Genomic DNA, 15,272 nt, shown 5'->3' on the forward strand with positions numbered 1-15,272 from the left:
GTCTGCTGCGTCAGCCCCTTGGCATTCGCCCCCAGCAGGATGTCCGGTTCCCCTCCCCGCCATGTTGGTGGCGATGGTGATCTGCGTTTTGAGGGGGGCGGCGTGGAGTGAGACGCTGGGGTTCATCGGGGCACAGGGCAGAGACACACACGCCGGCAGCTCGCGCCGCCGCCTCCCTTTCCACCAAAAATCTCCCACCCGCCCTCCCTCCCCATGCCAGCTCACCGTGCCGGGCAGTCCGGCCTGGGCGATGATCTGGGCCTCCCTTCGGACGCTCTCAGGGCGGGCGTTCAAGAGGTTCAGGGTGGGACCCTTGACCCCCAGCCCGCCAAACTCCGACTCCAGCAGGCGGGAGAGGCGGCCGTACAGCGCCTCCGACTGCTCCACGGTGGCCGTGCCCACCAGCACGGGCCGCCCGGCATCCAGGGCCTCCACCAGCAGCTGCTCCAGGCGAGCCAGGTAGCCCTGGGGTGCGGGGGCAGAGGTGAACGGTTGGGGGCCGGCCTGATCATCTCCACTGGAGCATCGGAAGGGAGGAGAACGCAGCGCAGGGCACGACAGAGACCCAGGAGTACCAGCTCCCTGCCTCCGCACCGGCCCCGTCACACCTCCGTGCCCATGTAGACCTCGGGGGGGTGATCCTCCCTCTGCCGTGGCCGATGGGGCGGCAGGGCCACCACCTTCAGGTCATAGGCGTCCAGGAAGTCGGCTTGCAGCGGGAGGGCCGTGCCCTGCGTTGGAAGAGGGCGATAGTTACTGGGTTCCTTACGGTCGGTGTGTTGTTGTGTCTTGTTGGAGGGGGGGAGGGGGGGGGGAGGGGGGGCGCGCATAGGAGGCCATGCTTGTGCGAGCGGCGACGGCCAACTTGGCCGATCAGTAAGCCCCTTTCTCCACACCCATCCAGGGGCCCCCACCGTCATGCCGGCCAGGCGCCGGTACATCTTGAACAGAGAGGTGAAGGTGATGGAGGCCTGGTTGTAGTCGCGCGCCGAGATGGCCGCCCTTTCTTTGGCCTCCACCGCCTGATGCAGCCCGTCAGACCACCGCGTCTTCTCCCGCTCCCGCCCGGTGCTCTGGTCGATCAGGATTACCTGTCGTGTGCGTGTGTGGAGGGGACAGAAAGGGCGCGATGGATGTGATGATCGGAGGGGGGAACAGTGGCCTCCACACGCTTGCTGCCCCATCGAACCTGTCCACATCGCCAGCTTCTGGGCAGCTCCCCCCACCCCCCCCCTCACCTGATCATCCCGCACGGTGTAGTCGACATCACGGTGGTAGAGGTGCAGGGCCTTGAGGCAGGTCTGGATGTACTTGCCGAACGCCTGGCAGGGGAGCGCGTTTGTGGGGGTGTGAGAGTCTGAACAGGCGTCGAGCGGGGTGCTGCATGACTGAAGAGCTTGTCAGAGCGGCTCCCCCCCCGGCACACCAGCCCCCTGAGGGTCCCTGGTGGGCAAGTGCCATGATCATTGCCGCCACCTTTCATCTCAACGCCCCCCCTTCTCCCCAAGCCCACCTCCTCGCTACCCCACATGAGCACCGGGGCGGTGCGCGCCGCGACCCCTTCGTCCCCGGCGTCCACGTCCACCAGCCCCGCGCGCCGCAGCGCGTCGGGCACGCTGGCCACCGAGCGCAGGGTCAGGGGCGGGGCCGGCTGGAAGCTGACTGGAAGCTGGCCCGGCCGGTGCTCCGGCACGGGCGTCACCAGGGCCGTCCAGCGCGGGCCGGGCGCGGTGCCGGACGCGGGGGCCGGGCCCTCCTCCTCCGGGCTCGTGAGCTGGACGACATGCAGGGCGCCGCCCGCGTCCCTGCCCACGCCCGCGACGCCAGCCTCCACTGCGGTGGTTTGGGGGGCAGTGTCAGGGCTGGACCGATGCTCCCCACGACCTCGAAGGGCGGTCTCGCACCCGGCGGCGCGGCCGGCGCAGCCCGGACTCCAAGACCCCCACCCCGGCCCCCCTCCCTCCGTCTCACCGAGCAGGGACACTGCAGTGCGCAGCCCCCGCCCCGTCAGCGTGGCCTGGCGGCTGTGCGGCAGGATGACGGCGTCGGCGGCGCCGTCCGCCCACTCCTGCAGCCTGGCGTCCTCCGCCTCGGCGGAGGAGAGCGTGGCGGGGCGCAGGCGGCGCGCCACGGCGGCCGCCGCCACCCAGTGCCCCGCGTCCACCACGTCGGCCTGGGCCGACATGACCAGGGGGGTGGCGCACTCGTCCACCAGCACCGCATCCACCTCATCCACCAGCGCAAAGGCGGGCGGGCGCGTCAGCACCTGCCATGTTTGAGGGAGGGGGAGCTTGAGTGGGGGGGGGCCGGACGGACCGTGACCACCGTCTGCACGTGGCACCCTCTGCCAGGGTGCCACAGACGCAGCATGCCCAGGTTCCTGGGCACCCAGGCGTCCCTCCCGACCAGGCCCCTGCCTGGTCGTGCTTGAGCAGCGCGGAGCAACAGCCACCCTCTCCCCTCCGTCTTCGCGATTCCCCCTGTTTCCCATACAAACAGCGTCCCACCAGCGAGGCCGGGTCGCCGGTCATGTTGTCCCGCAGGTAGGTGAACCCCAGCTGCTGGGCGGTGACGTAGGTGATGTCGGCGGCAAAGGCCGCCTGGGCCGTGGGCGTGTCGTCGGTGGCGACCACCACGCCCACGCTGGAGCCGAGGGCCGTGAAGACCTTGCCCACCCTGGAGGGGCGGGTGGCGGCGGGGGCACGGGCTGATTTGCATGGGGCGGCGGGCGGGGTGGGGTCCTGCACCGGCGCCGCCGTAGGGACAGGACCCTGGCACCGGTCCCAAACCCTGATCCCTCCTTTCCTCACCACTCCGCATCGCGCTTGGCCAGGTAGTCGTTCACCGTCACGATGTGCGCGCCCAGGCCTGCGAGAGGAGGGGGCGAGGCACTGGGAATGTGGGCAAGAGTGGGGCCCGACCTGTCACGCCACCGCGGCCCCTGGCTGCGGAATGTAGGCACCTACCAGTGAGTGCCTTGCCACCCACCTCTACCCAAACCATACCTTCCAGGGAGGCGAGGTACGCTGGCAGGGTCGCCACGAGGGTCTTGCCCTCGCCCGTGCCCATCTCAGCCACACAGCCCTCGAACAGGACGATGCCTCCCAGCTGCACCAAGGGTGGGGTGAGAGTCATGAGGACAAAACCCCTCCAGCAGGGCTTGTTCAAGTGGCCAGGCTGTCAAGCCTGAGCTGCAGAGGCCTTGCAGCCAACAGGTGCCGTGCCATGTTGGCCATGAGAACCTGCTATGGCACAGCAAGGAGCAGGAATGTCCATTCTGACAGTCCCAGCAGCTCCCCCCCTTCCCCGCACCCCCCCTCCCCCTTTCCACCAGGAACATGCTCACCATCTGCACATCATAGTGCCTCATGCCCAGGACACGGCGCGCCGCCTCCCTCACGGCAGCATAGGCTTCGGGCAGTAGCGCCTTCAAGGTCTCCCCGCCGGCAAGGCGGACGCGCAGCCTGGACGTTGTCCCCGCCAGCTCCTCGTCCGTGAGCTCACGCAGCGCCGGCTCGAGGGCTGCGATGGCCTCTAGGGTGGGTGTGTGGCGCCCCACGACGCGGCGCTCCCCGCGGGACAGGCCCTGGAGGCTCACCCTGGGGCTCTCTGGCGCCGACTGCGTGAGGGGAGGCGACGGCTCGCGATGGGTAGTCATGAGCTCGGCATGGACATGAACACTGGCAGGGAGGCCCACCTGGGTCCAGCCCCTCCTCCATCCCCCCGCACTCACGCTGACGATCGAGGTTTGGGTCGCCATGCAGTGTGGTGCCCGGAGGGGCCTTTGGGGAGTTCGCGGGATGGAGGGTGGCGACGGACCATGTATGCACACGCCTATGTGCACTCTGCGCCCCATTTGTGCTTTGAGCGGCTGCGCACATGCTTGCCGCAGGCGCATGGGCGTTCCAACGCCCGCACGGTGTAGCTCCATCCCCCGCCTCTAGGCGACAGGAGGGATGAGTCTCAGATCATTGACCCAGAGCTTCGTAATGTAGTAGCATGCAATGATGCATTGCCCCGCAAGCCAGGTGCACAGATTCAGAGATTGGTCAGGGCCAATGAGTCTCGGCGATACGTCCTCGCGCCCAGGCAGATCACCTCCCGACACGCTTCGCTCTGTTGCACAATAATCCATGCCGGATCCAGGCGATCTCTGGGGTTTCATGACATCATATTGCTCCCACCATACCGCAGCACCTCCATGCCGGGATGAATAGAGGCTGACGCCCACCTGCGAGGTGCTGCGGAGTGGCCTGGAGTCCCCGGCCCATTGATGCGCGCCATCTCCCAGACCCTCTGTCGCCTACAACGGGGTTCGAGAGGTGCTCCGGCCCAAGGCTGCATACACCGTGCGAGAGCTGGCACTGCCAGCCTTAGCATGACCCAGGACCCCATCAAGCTCGTCTTGGTGGGTGATGTTCATGGTGACTGGGACGAGGACAGGTGCGCACAAGGAGCTCATGCATGGCGGGACCGATTGTCACTGGCTGTTGCTGTTCATCTGTGCATGCATGCAGCAGATGAAGCCCATCGGTACCTACATGTATGACCAATCCCCCCTCCCCCCACCGTCAGTGCGACGGCCGCGCGCCACCTGGAACCGGATGCCGTCCTCTTCCTCGGCGACTTTGGGAACGAGGATGTGGCGCTGGTGAGGTCCCTGGCGGCGCTGGACCTTCCAAAGGCCTTCATCCTCGGCAATCACGATGCCATGTGCGGGGGAGGAGGGGAAAGGAGGGGAGAAGGGGAGCTGAGTTTTGGAGTGATGTGTCAGCTGGCTTCGCGGGGAGGATCCCCGCGTGATACAGCCAACGCTGCCTGGTATGAGTTGCAACGCTATGAGCTTGCTGCAGCATGCAGGTCAGCGCGCCCCAAAGCAAGTCCCCAAGCCCTCGAGCGCAGGTTCTCGCTCAGCGGGAGGGGCAAAGAGTACTACGTCAAGAGGATTTTGCAGAAGAGCACGCTGGGGCCGTTCTGCAGTGACCCCGGGTCCGGCGCCTCGCCTAACGTGGCCCTCCAGCTGGAGGCTCTGGGGTCCATGCACTTGGGGTACGCATCCGCCACCATGGCCGATGGCAGGTTGAGCGTCGTGGGTGAGTGCAGCGGCAGGGGAGGGTCTGTCTGGGGTCAACACCTCAGCAGACCTTTGGGTGGCATTCGAATCTGGCTGTGGCGCAGGTGCTCATGCTGGGTCGCCACTCACCCGCACCTTTGCACGCACAGTGCTGCCCTGACCTTCACTACTGTGAGTGTTCCCTGCCTTCCACTTGCCCCATAGGTGCCCGCCCCTTCAGTCAGGGCGGCGCCATGGATGACCATGTGACGGACTTCTACCAGCGCCACTACGACGTGGACTCCATGTCCATGTCTGCCCAGCGAATCGTTGAGACCGCTGAACGGCAGCATGAAGCTGCACCGCACCTGCCCCTGGTCCGTGGAGTTTTTGCCGACGGTGTTGGCGTCAGGATCCCACAAGATGGTACAGCCGCCCGGTGTCACAACAAGGATTGACATCTCACGGACCCACTCCTCCAAAACCCCACCCACCTTCGCGCAGGTGCTCATCGCGCACAACGGCCCCTCCGGCCTGGGTGGGCGGCCGGAGGACCCCTGCGGCGTCGACTGGAGGCCGGGTGGGGGCGACCACGGCGACGCCGACCTGGAGGTGGGGATTCCGGTGCTGCGCCGGCACCCCAAGACTGTGCTTCCCTGTCCCACTCCAATCGCCCCCCCCAAACCCCACCCATCACCCCGCCAGGCGGCGCTGCGGGAGCTCTGCGCCCGGGGCCGACCCCCCACGCTGGTGGCCTACGGCCACATGCACGAGGAGCTGCACCACTCGGTGCGCAGGGAGCGGCCCGGGGTCAAACGCGAGCGCGTGGCGGTCGCGCACGGCGCGGTGTTCCTGAACGCCGCGGTGGTGCCGCGCATCGTGCGCCTGCCGGGGGCGGGGGCGCGGACGCACCACTTTGTCGAGGTGCGGCTGGCGCCGCCCGGCGGCGTGCTCTCCGCCGCAGACGTGCTGGTGGAGGTGGCGCGGGGGGGAGGCGTGCTGGGCGTGCAGCGCCAGCCCCTGCTGACCACCACCGCAGTTGATGCGGAGGGCGGTGCCCGGCGCACCCGCATCCTGCACACCAGCACCGGGGAGTGGGAGGACCTGGGCTGAGCGAGCTGGGGATGCTGGAGCCCTTCCGGAGACTGGGAAGGATGCTTGCGCTTGTTTGCTGCTGCAAAGTGAGCCTGCTGTGGTGCGGTCTCTGCGCCACAGGCAGCGTCCGGTGAGAACAGCCATTCGAAAATTACATCGCCAGGCTTGTGGCCGGTAGGGTGCCAGCTGTGTGCCGCAACTCCCCCTTCCTAATCATGTTTGTATTGCGAGTCAGTGTGCTCAAGGGCATGAGTAATCTGGACAAGGGTGTGGCAGGAACAAGGATTACCACAGGACGCTGGCGAGTCATTGACCCTTCAGCTGCCTGCCCGACGATTGGAGGTAAAAAAAATACTGGAAGCATGGCCCATCATGGGCCTGCCCTAGCGGAAGTAGGCCATGTGCCGGCTGGGCATCATGGGTGCCGGCTGCTTGGCGGCCGTGGTCAGGGCGTCCTGCTTGCAGCCGCCCGCCGCCATGGCCGCCCTCCGCTCTTTCTTCTCCTTCAGCAGCCACTGCTCGACCGTGGCGAGCAGCCTCTGCCCGCCCTCCAGCTCGTGGATGCCGGCCCAGAGGCCCCCCTTGACCACCTTGCCGCCCTCCATGTAGGCCAGGTGGGTGGGCCAACCCTCCAGCCCATCAAAAATGTGGGTGGCATACACGATGCTGGCACCCCTCTCCTCGCACTCCTGCGGGGGGGGACGGGGGCCTGCCTTATGGCTGACAGGGTCTGAGAACTTGCAAACTGGGCCCCGGTGTGAGGGTTCTTGACCGGGGGAGTCCTCGCCCTTTTGGTGACGCTCGAGGCTGAGGATGGGATCTGGGGTCCTTGACAGGTGCAAACAACCCATCGATAGCTGTGGGCCTCAGCTTGAATAGGTTGGACCTGCCGCAGCTCCCATCCACAGTCTGCGAGCCTTCCCAGTCTACACAGACCCCATCACAAGGAACATGGCAGTGACCCCAGCCCCGCTGCCCACCGACCTGCTTGAAGAAGTGCAGGAGGTCCAGCCGGCCGAGGACGTCCATGTCCACGGTGATCTCATCCAGCAGCAGCACCTTTGATGGTTGGCATGTTGGGGTGTGAGGAGGACTAAGAAACAACAAAGAGATGAGGCAGGGCACAGCTGGGGAAAAGGAGTGACGCTGGTCAGCTTGGAAAAATACAGATGGCACACTCCACCATGTGTCTCCCAGCATAGATGCACGCCAACCCACCCACCCCTCATTTACACCCAGCTCAGCACCTTGTAGGGCAGCAGCAGGCCCATGGCGATCTGCACCCGGCGGCGCTGCCCGTCAGAGGCGCTCAGCATGGTCCACTCAAGGTCGATGTCAAGCAGGCGGAGCAGGCGGTCCCGCCGCGCGGGGTCCGCCCCCTGCACCCCGTAGATCAGTGTGCGGGCGCTTAAGTTTCCCTTCAGGGGCTGGCCGCCGCCGGGCGTCCCCGCCCCGCTGCGCCACTGCGTGCCCAGGTAGCCGAGGTCCCCCGTGGTCACCAGAGAGAGGTCGTGGAAGGCGGGGCGGCCCAGAATCTGGACCGCAGATGGCGGGACCATGTGCTTGCCCGCCAGCACCTGCAGCAGGGTGGTCTTACCTAGGGGAGGGATGTTGTAGGAGAAGGGTGAGAGCATAGAAATACAGGAGCACGCGGTAACTTGTCCAAAGCAATCCCAGGTCGCCACCAGTCCCTCGCGTCCGAGCCATGAAGGCGCGTTCCCTGAGAGATTTGAGGCCCTTGGCGCACTCACCGGCCCCATTGGCGCCGCACAGGAGGCAGCGGCTGCCGGGCGGCAGGTCGAGATTTATGTTCTCTAATAATACTGGACCGAAGCCGGCTTTGTAAGTCAAGTCAGTCACGAGAACCGAGGGCAGGTCGGTTGGGGGGTGGTGGGAGCTCGTCATCACCGCGGAGTACACCTCAGTGGCCCCTGGCTTCTCTTCCAGCTCCTTAGAAAAACTCTTCAAGCCCTGATTATCCCGAAGTCATGACTCGCTTTAACTGCGCGCCAGCACTTTTCGGGAATGTATGGCCAGGAGAAGTGATCTAAGGCTTGCCATGCCGGGCATGCTGCGGTAGGAGCGCACCCCTGGGCGACCAGTGTGAGTGTCACGGACGAGACGATGTGCGCATGCAGAAAAGGGCAGGATACCCTAGGGTGACTACATCAAATACCTCGTTCATTGATTTCCTAGTCTTCGGCTTCGGATCTGCATACTGGGAGCGTTGCTCAGGCCGGGAGCAGCATGGCTGGCTTGCGTCGTATGTTGGCTCAGCAATCAGCTCCCCTCCGTCTGGCTCTTGAGCAGACGTACAACCAGCGTGATGCTGCCCGGATAGCCTGTACATGCGGCTTAAGCGCCTACATGCAGTGCTTGGAGGCTCAGAAGGGCATGCACACCTCAGCGTACACCGGGCTGTTCGCGTCGTTGCGCACATCCACGGCAGTCACACAAGCGCGAGCCACTGGCCGAGACATGACAAGTACGTTTGTTCACGGCTTTGGAAAAGTTGCAGCATTGTGCCGGTCCGAGGTGCCTCTCCCTCCCATTCTCCTGACAGGGTTCGTCCTGCTCAGATTCAGCTCTTGGCTCCCCTCCTTTCCCATAGGTTCGAGGCGGTCGCTTTTCATCCAGGTAGAGAAGACGCCCAACCCCACCAGCATGATGTTCTTGCCTGGCAAGCCCGTGTTGGAGGTGAGGTCCTGGGAAGAGTCATACTGCTCGCTGGCAGGGAGCATCTGGCTGGGCATCGCTCATGCCCTTGGTGACGCACAGGTACTGGCGATTCCGTGATACCATCGGGCACCGTGCCCCGTCTGACTCCTTCACAGAGTGGCACGCAAGGCTTCCTGACGGCGCGCGAGAGCATGGCCTCCCCGCTCGCAAAAGCCCTCTTCCAGATCGATGGGGTGCAGCAGGTGTGGGGGGTTGCTCCACTGGCTGCATGTGACGGGGCCCAGACATGGAGGGTCTGGTGGTCGACGTACCCGTCGCCAGGCTTGCATACCAAAGTTGGGCGCTGTCAGGACCTGCCTGCTGCCGACACCCCACCCTCCCCACCACCCCTCCAGGTTTTCTTCGGCACCAACTTTGTCACGGTGACCAAGACCGACACCTACCCCTGGGCGGTGCTGAAGCCCGACATCTTTGCTGCCATCACCGACTTCTACTCCTCTGGCAAGCCAGTGCTGCTCGAGGGCGGCGCTGTGGAGAACCTGGACAACGTCATCAACGACGACGATGACGAGGTGCTGGTCGGGATGCATGCACAGAGGGTGGGAGGAGACCCCTGACACTCACAGCGCCCACTGCCCACTCCATCGCTGGACACCCACCCCACCCCTCCCCTTCACCCCTCAAAAAAGGTGGTGGCCATGATCAAGGAGCTCCTGGAGACCCGCATCCGCCCGGCGGTGCAGGAGGATGGGGGGGATGTCTCCTACAAGGGTTTCGACCCCGACTCTGGCATCGTGACCCTGAAGATGCTGGGCGCGTGCAGCGGCTGCCCCTCCTCCGCCATCACGCTGAAGAACGGGATTGAGAACATGATGTCGCACTACGTCCCGGAGGTGAAGGGGGTGGTGGAGGCGCCGGCAGACGAGTCGGAGCAAGCTGGGCTTGCCGCATTCAACGAGCTGGAGAAGCACTTGTCCAACTGATGAGCATGGTGCAATAGGGCCTGTACAGGTTGGGAACCTTGCAAGACGCACATCGTGTAATATGCAATAATATCGTGCTTTCAATGGCGACGACTGCCATTGATAGGGGGTGCAGGTGGTGGGGGCCTTCCGCCTCCTCGGGAACGAAAGGGCTTCCCGGCGGACGACGCCTAGGGCACTGGAACCTCGGCGGCCCGACACCGCCGTACCTGCAAGCCTATAAAACACGTGGCATATACTGTTTTGTTCTGGTGAAGCCCATCTAAAACCTCTCACCCCCACCCCATGATGGATTTGCTCTTCCGGAACATATGGGAGGGGTCGGACCACCGGGATTTCCTCCCGTCAGCCCATACTGCAACCTTAACCCAGTCCCTCGTCTCAACGCACCCCTCTAACATTCTAATTGGAAACATTGCAATAGACAAGACTGAATATGTACAGTATGGTATTCTAATCCTATCATTTCGTCTCTCAGTGCAGCAATGGGGCTTGTTTGGGGGTTTCGTGCCCATGCGGTGATTATCGCACTCCTCATGTCGTCGGCCGTACGAAGTGACGCCAGGTATTGTGCCCGGGGCACTGTTGCTACGTTTAAGATCGATGTAGGTTGCATATCATCCCATTTTGCCGTCAGTCCTGACAATGCATGGAGCCGTCGCCCTTGGGCCGACTCGGTGTCAAAGTGGCCATGCGGGAGGCTGCTCTTAGACCTTCTCGACTACGCGCCATGTAGGCACCTCAGCGGCGAGGTCAGCCTCTCCGGGGACTCCGATGGACAAGTTTCTGGGAAGGCCTCCGCGCAGACAGACTCTGGATACAGCGCAGATGGGTCCGTGGAGGCGGTGGCGTCGGGCCAGGGTGCTAACGCTGACGCCGGCATGTTTGCATCCACTTCAAGGTCCAGTGGCCTTGTGGCGGGAGGAGGACATGCCAAGGTAAGGGCTGGTGAGATGTGGAGGACCTCAGCCTACTCATCCTCCTGCTGACTTCTGCTATAGGCCCTAATTCTGATTCAAAAGCTGCCCTGGAGGTTTGATGGTTCACCAGCATCGCTCCTTCTGCCCCCAAACACAGTACAAGGGCAGCGGAAGCGAGATGGTGTGGGGGAGCTTCACCGGTGAAATCAACGGCAAAGGCCAGACGGCTGAATACTCGGGACAGGCAGAGGCTGCGAGCGCTGGATGGGGGTTTGTGCGCGCATCCTCCGGTGGGGCAGTCACCGCACAGCAAGGGCAAGTGACGGTGAGTCTGCGAGCGCGGAGGCAGTGATCTGGGAAGCATTGTCGGCAGAACCCATTTGTGTGTCTCTGGATCCTCTGCCTGGCGGGATGTAATCTCATGCTCGACCGCATACAGTACGCCGCTCCCATACACAACTGTAGGCAGGAGGACACTGCGAATCCCAGAATTTAGCACGGAACGAAACTGCATCCCCTTTCCAAAAGGATGCGACGACCGCAAGTGCTGGATGCTTCACTGTGGTTGGGGCGGAGGTGCCTCCCAAGCCCTAGTCCAATAGAATCTCTTTTCCAGCACTGTGTGTCCATCCCAGCACTCCATCCGGACTTGCCTGCCAGTTGTATAGCACCCTTTGTGGTAGCCTTTATAGGCGATAATTGACAGCAATTGGCGGTTCTCTTGACACATGTTGGATTGTACAGGTACTATCATCACTCTCTATGGTTTTCATCTGATTATGTTGTTCCAGGACTTGATTGACATGCAGGATGAACTGTCAGTGCAGGCACAGCACCTCTCGCAGCGGTTGTAATTGAAGCTTGGGTAGGCCGAGGTGGTGTACGAGGCTCTCTGCCCTGGATGTCCTCTCAGAACCGGAATGCGGCTTAAGCAGGTCAGTCAATAAGCAGCCTATTGGAATGGCGAGGGCAAGGTGTTACAGCAGAGCACTGGAGGCATGGATATACTCCCAGCCAGGGCAGAAGCCCACGGCCCCCAGGGGCGCCGTGCATGAGACGCAACGTCCCGTTGCAGCGGTCGTCCATGGTCGACCGCATTCTGGGGCGCCGTGCACGAAACTGCGGGAGCGTCGTGCACGAAACTGCGGGAGGTCAATCAAAAGCCATGCAGCCATTCAGATGCACCATGGGGCTAGATTTTGATCTTCTCAATACTTCAGTGTTCAAGGATGAGCTGCACGGGACAAGTTGCGACCCATCGGGGCGGTTGCATGGGGTGGGGCCCCCGAAGTGCATGGCGGCCCTCACGGGTGCCATGCGCTCCCCACCTCGCATGCCGTGCCGCCGGTGGCGTGAGGGGACCATTTCAGGGGCGATTCGGTGTCTACCAGCTTGATGACCGGGACATTCAAGAGGTGATGGGCTACCGGACGGGGTTGAGCCTCCTCGCGGCAGGTGAGCCTCATGCTGGCCTGTACTGGCCTGAGATGTGCCATACCGCACTGATTCTGCGAAGGGCTTGTCCCGAGAGGATGCTCGTGCGCACTAGAGGGCCATGCAGGTGCCTGCCACACTCGTCCTGCAGCTCCACAATGTGCTGGGAGTTCTACTCATGTGCCAGCATGTACCTCCTCCATCCCTCCCCTTCCTGCCCTGACAGCATGTGCCTCGCAGGCATTAGCACACACTGCAGCAGATGCCCCATGGGCTGGAGTCCTGCAGGCAGGCAGCGATGTCGCTGCAGTGAGCGCCATTGGGGGACTTGCCATGTCCCTCTCCCTGATCCACATCTATGTGGCGCCCATCAAGCGAGCCCTGCAGGCCTTGGCCGCAGTGGGGGCAGTGGGGGCAGCCTGGGTGGGTTTGACCCAGGGCGGACCCCTGCTACAGACCCTGGAGTTGCACCCGATCTACCTGCTGGCGGTGGGTCCGGCCGCGGCCGCGCTCACTGGCGTCTGCTTCAAGGAGGCGCTCTGCTATGGCAAGGCCGAGGCAGCGGTGCTGATGCTGGGCATCCCCGTCCTCTGCCTCGGACACCTGACCGGCTTGCTGGCAGGGGGGCTTGAGCTGGCGGCCGCCGACATCGTGGCAATCTTCCTGGTGCTCTTTGCGGCGAGGAAGTGGACCCAGCCCGTGTCTGATGACGTCGGGGACAAGAGTGTTTTCGAGTACCTGGCCAAGCAGGGAGATGGTGCCGAGTTGTGAGCGACTTCACGATCACTTGTGAATTGTACATTATTGAGCAGAGAGCCAGGTGGCTGTTGGAGCTATGTAAAATTTGACAGAATTTCATAGAGGAAGGGTATTGTCTATATTCACTGGAGGGTCGAGCCTAAATGGCCTGTGAAGGGATCAAGGCAAAAGCCCACATCGAGAGTTGGGGCGCAATCTGACAGGCATCACTCGTCACAAACACTCAACGCATGCAATTACCATAATAACGACTTGTATATCTGTGAGCACTGGATTTGACTGAGGTGCGCGTGTGCGGGCTTCAAAAGAGCGACCATCACCCACAAGCGGCACAAGCTTGGGACCCCGATCTACTCGTGCTTACAGACACCTCCCCTAGATCTGTAAAAATGGCGGAGCAATGGCATCTGCGCGCGCCAGTACCTAGCAACCCCATCGTGTTCTTCGGTGAGGAGAGGTGAGGTCGCTGTGCAGCCCAACAAACACCACTGTGCCCCAGCCAAGCCCACCTTGTCACCACTCATGCTCACGCAGATGTTAGCATTGGTGGCCAGCCTGCCGGTAGGATAAAGATGGAGCTTTTTGCGGACATTGTACCTCGCACAGCCGAGAACTTCAGGCAATTCTGCACTGGAGAGTTCAGGTGGGGCCAGAGCTCATGGGGGGTGAATCAAGCTAGGTCCCTCAGGCTGCGCCGACATCCACGCGTGCCAACGACTCTCTCGCTCCCAAATTGGACAGGAAACAAGGGCTCCCCGTCGGATACAAGGACAGCATCTTTCACAGGGTACCGGATGGCGAATGCTTTGCGGCTGCATCAATGGGTTGCTCCATGCATTCGCCTGTGCAGCCGACCCTTACTACGCCAAACCCCTCCAACCCCTTCGGCATGCACCCAGATCATCAAGGGCTTCATGCTCCAGGGCGGCGACTTCCTCAAGGGCGACGGCACCGGTTCCCTCAGCATCTACGGCAGCCGCTTCGAGGACGAGAACTTCACGGGGCGACACATGGGTCCTGGCCTGCTCTCCATGGCCAACTCTGGGCCAGGGACCAATGGCAGCCAGTTCTTCATCACCGTCGCCAAGACAGGTGGGGGGCCTGGCAGGGCAGGGGAGGCTCGGCTGGCAATCAGACCAGATCAGCCACCATTGCCTGCGGCGGCGTGCGCCCTGACTGTCCGGGGACCCGCTCTCTCAAACCAAGCCGACTCCTTGCAGAGTGGCTGGACGACAAGCACGTCGTATTTGGGCGGGTGCTGGCGGAGAGCATGCTGACTGTGCGCAAGCTGGAGGCGGTGCAGACCGCGGGGCAGAACAACAAGCCCAAGTTGGCGTGCGTGATCACAGAGTGTGGTGAGATGTAGGGCAGGACAAGATGCAGGGCCAGGGGCAGGGGTGCCGGTCTCGGTGAGAGGCATCTGAGAGGTCACGTCGCCGGACAGGACCGGGCAGGAGATGCTTTGAGCCAAGCGCAGCCCAGGGCTCGAGGACGCAGAGACTGGCCTCAGCATGACCACTCCAAGGCAGCAGTGCGCGAGAGCCCCTTGCGCAGGCACCCATGTCTGCACGGCGAGCGGCTTGGGGCCTTGGGTGGGCGGCAGGCAGGCGCACTTTCACGGTACGCTCACCAAAATCAGATCACACCGCCATTTCCATGGCGATCTTCTTGTGTGGCTCGTAGTCTGCCAGCTCAAAGTCGGCCATGGTGAAGGCATCGATGTCGGTCACCTCGGGGTTTATCTTCAGCGTCTGCAGCGATGAGCGGGTTCAGAGGGTGAAACAATGGGCCCATGGGGTCTGGAAGACGCAGGAGGGCGTCGCGCAGTGAGTGTCACCAGCAACGGCTCACATCGCTCCTGACAGCCCCATCGCCTCCACATGGGCACACATCAGTCCCCAGCCACGCCCACCGGGAAGTGCTTGGGGCTGCGCAGCAGCTGCTCCCGCAGCGGCTCCACATGGTTGCAGTACACGTGCGCGTCACCCAGCACGTGCACAAAGTCGCCTCGCTGCAGCCCACACACCTACGTGGATGGGGGGGTGTTGGACGATGGCAGGCAAGTGCAGCGCTTGGGCCGGACAGGGAATCCTGGGCGGGGCCGGAACCATGCATGGTGAGGGGACCGTGCGAGGGCTCTCCCCTGATTTCAACCCCTGCATCCCTTTCCCTTGCTTCGCTCCCTCATCCAAAGGCGGGAGAGTCCACCTGCGCCAGCATGCAGGTGAGGAGGGCGTAGGATGCGATGTTGAAGGGCACCCCCAGGCCGAGGTCGGCGGAGCGCTGGTACATCTGGCACGACAGCTCGCCGTCTGCCACGAAGAACTGCGTGGATGGGGGGAAGGGGGG

General features: G+C 63.2%; 7 protein-coding genes across 7 annotated transcripts in view; 4 read left to right on the plus strand and 3 right to left on the minus strand.

Moving 5' to 3' along the window:
* F751_2433 (Protein translocase subunit SecA) overlaps positions 1-3,658 on the minus strand; it is a gene marked incomplete at both ends in the record, with an annotated part of 7,365 nt that extends 3,707 nt beyond the window's left edge. The window contains 11 exons of the mRNA XM_011400185.1: positions 226-465; positions 609-731; positions 915-1,091; positions 1,239-1,322; positions 1,514-1,684; positions 1,784-1,833; positions 1,972-2,266; positions 2,508-2,676; positions 2,811-2,868; positions 3,006-3,108; positions 3,347-3,658. Coding sequence (XP_011398487.1) covers positions 226-465; positions 609-731; positions 915-1,091; positions 1,239-1,322; positions 1,514-1,684; positions 1,784-1,833; positions 1,972-2,266; positions 2,508-2,676; positions 2,811-2,868; positions 3,006-3,108; positions 3,347-3,658 — 1,782 coding nt within the window. The remainder of the gene's footprint in view (positions 1-225; positions 466-608; positions 732-914; positions 1,092-1,238; positions 1,323-1,513; positions 1,685-1,783; positions 1,834-1,971; positions 2,267-2,507; positions 2,677-2,810; positions 2,869-3,005; positions 3,109-3,346) is intronic.
* A 720-nt stretch (positions 3,659-4,378) lies between these two features.
* On the plus strand, positions 4,379-6,166 carry F751_2434 (hypothetical protein; the record flags this gene model as incomplete). The annotated part of the gene is made up of 6 exons (XM_011400186.1): positions 4,379-4,443; positions 4,576-4,713; positions 4,903-5,093; positions 5,279-5,430; positions 5,558-5,665; positions 5,759-6,166. 6 exons carry the CDS (start codon positions 4,379-4,381, stop codon positions 6,164-6,166), a joined length of 1,062 nt encoding a protein of 353 aa, XP_011398488.1.
* Positions 6,167-6,531: 365 nt separating this feature from the next.
* Positions 6,532-8,053, minus strand: F751_2435 (ABC transporter I family member 19; the record flags this gene model as incomplete). Its single annotated transcript, XM_011400187.1, has 4 exons — positions 6,532-6,837; positions 7,133-7,207; positions 7,396-7,745; positions 7,900-8,053. 4 exons carry the CDS (start codon positions 8,051-8,053, stop codon positions 6,532-6,534), a joined length of 885 nt encoding a protein of 294 aa, XP_011398489.1.
* Positions 8,054-8,515: 462 nt separating this feature from the next.
* On the plus strand, positions 8,516-9,810 carry F751_2436 (NifU-like protein 4, mitochondrial; the record flags this gene model as incomplete). The annotated part of the gene is made up of 5 exons (XM_011400188.1): positions 8,516-8,633; positions 8,760-8,845; positions 8,983-9,069; positions 9,223-9,399; positions 9,517-9,810. 5 exons carry the CDS (start codon positions 8,516-8,518, stop codon positions 9,808-9,810), a joined length of 762 nt encoding a protein of 253 aa, XP_011398490.1.
* A 2,338-nt stretch (positions 9,811-12,148) lies between these two features.
* Positions 12,149-12,935, plus strand: F751_2437 (hypothetical protein; the record flags this gene model as incomplete). Its single annotated transcript, XM_011400189.1, has 2 exons — positions 12,149-12,185; positions 12,391-12,935. The coding sequence occupies 2 exons, from the start codon at positions 12,149-12,151 to the stop codon at positions 12,933-12,935; spliced, it is 582 nt and encodes a 193-aa protein (XP_011398491.1).
* Positions 12,936-13,312: 377 nt separating this feature from the next.
* Positions 13,313-14,289, plus strand: F751_2438 (Peptidyl-prolyl cis-trans isomerase H; the record flags this gene model as incomplete). The annotated part of the gene is made up of 5 exons (XM_011400190.1): positions 13,313-13,370; positions 13,458-13,566; positions 13,665-13,710; positions 13,823-14,015; positions 14,144-14,289. 5 exons carry the CDS (start codon positions 13,313-13,315, stop codon positions 14,287-14,289), a joined length of 552 nt encoding a protein of 183 aa, XP_011398492.1.
* Positions 14,290-14,563: 274 nt separating this feature from the next.
* The window catches only part of F751_2439 (Bifunctional dihydrofolate reductase-thymidylate synthase), a gene marked incomplete at both ends in the record, with an annotated part of 3,720 nt that continues 3,011 nt past the window's right edge, over positions 14,564-15,272 (minus strand). The window contains 3 exons of the mRNA XM_011400191.1: positions 14,564-14,674; positions 14,836-14,949; positions 15,132-15,248. Coding sequence (XP_011398493.1) covers positions 14,564-14,674; positions 14,836-14,949; positions 15,132-15,248 — 342 coding nt within the window. The remainder of the gene's footprint in view (positions 14,675-14,835; positions 14,950-15,131; positions 15,249-15,272) is intronic.

Source organism: Auxenochlorella protothecoides (genome assembly GCF_000733215.1).
Source record: "Auxenochlorella protothecoides strain 0710 unplaced genomic scaffold scaffold24, whole genome shotgun sequence".
Lineage (NCBI taxonomy): Eukaryota > Viridiplantae > Chlorophyta > Trebouxiophyceae > Chlorellales > Chlorellaceae > Auxenochlorella > Auxenochlorella protothecoides.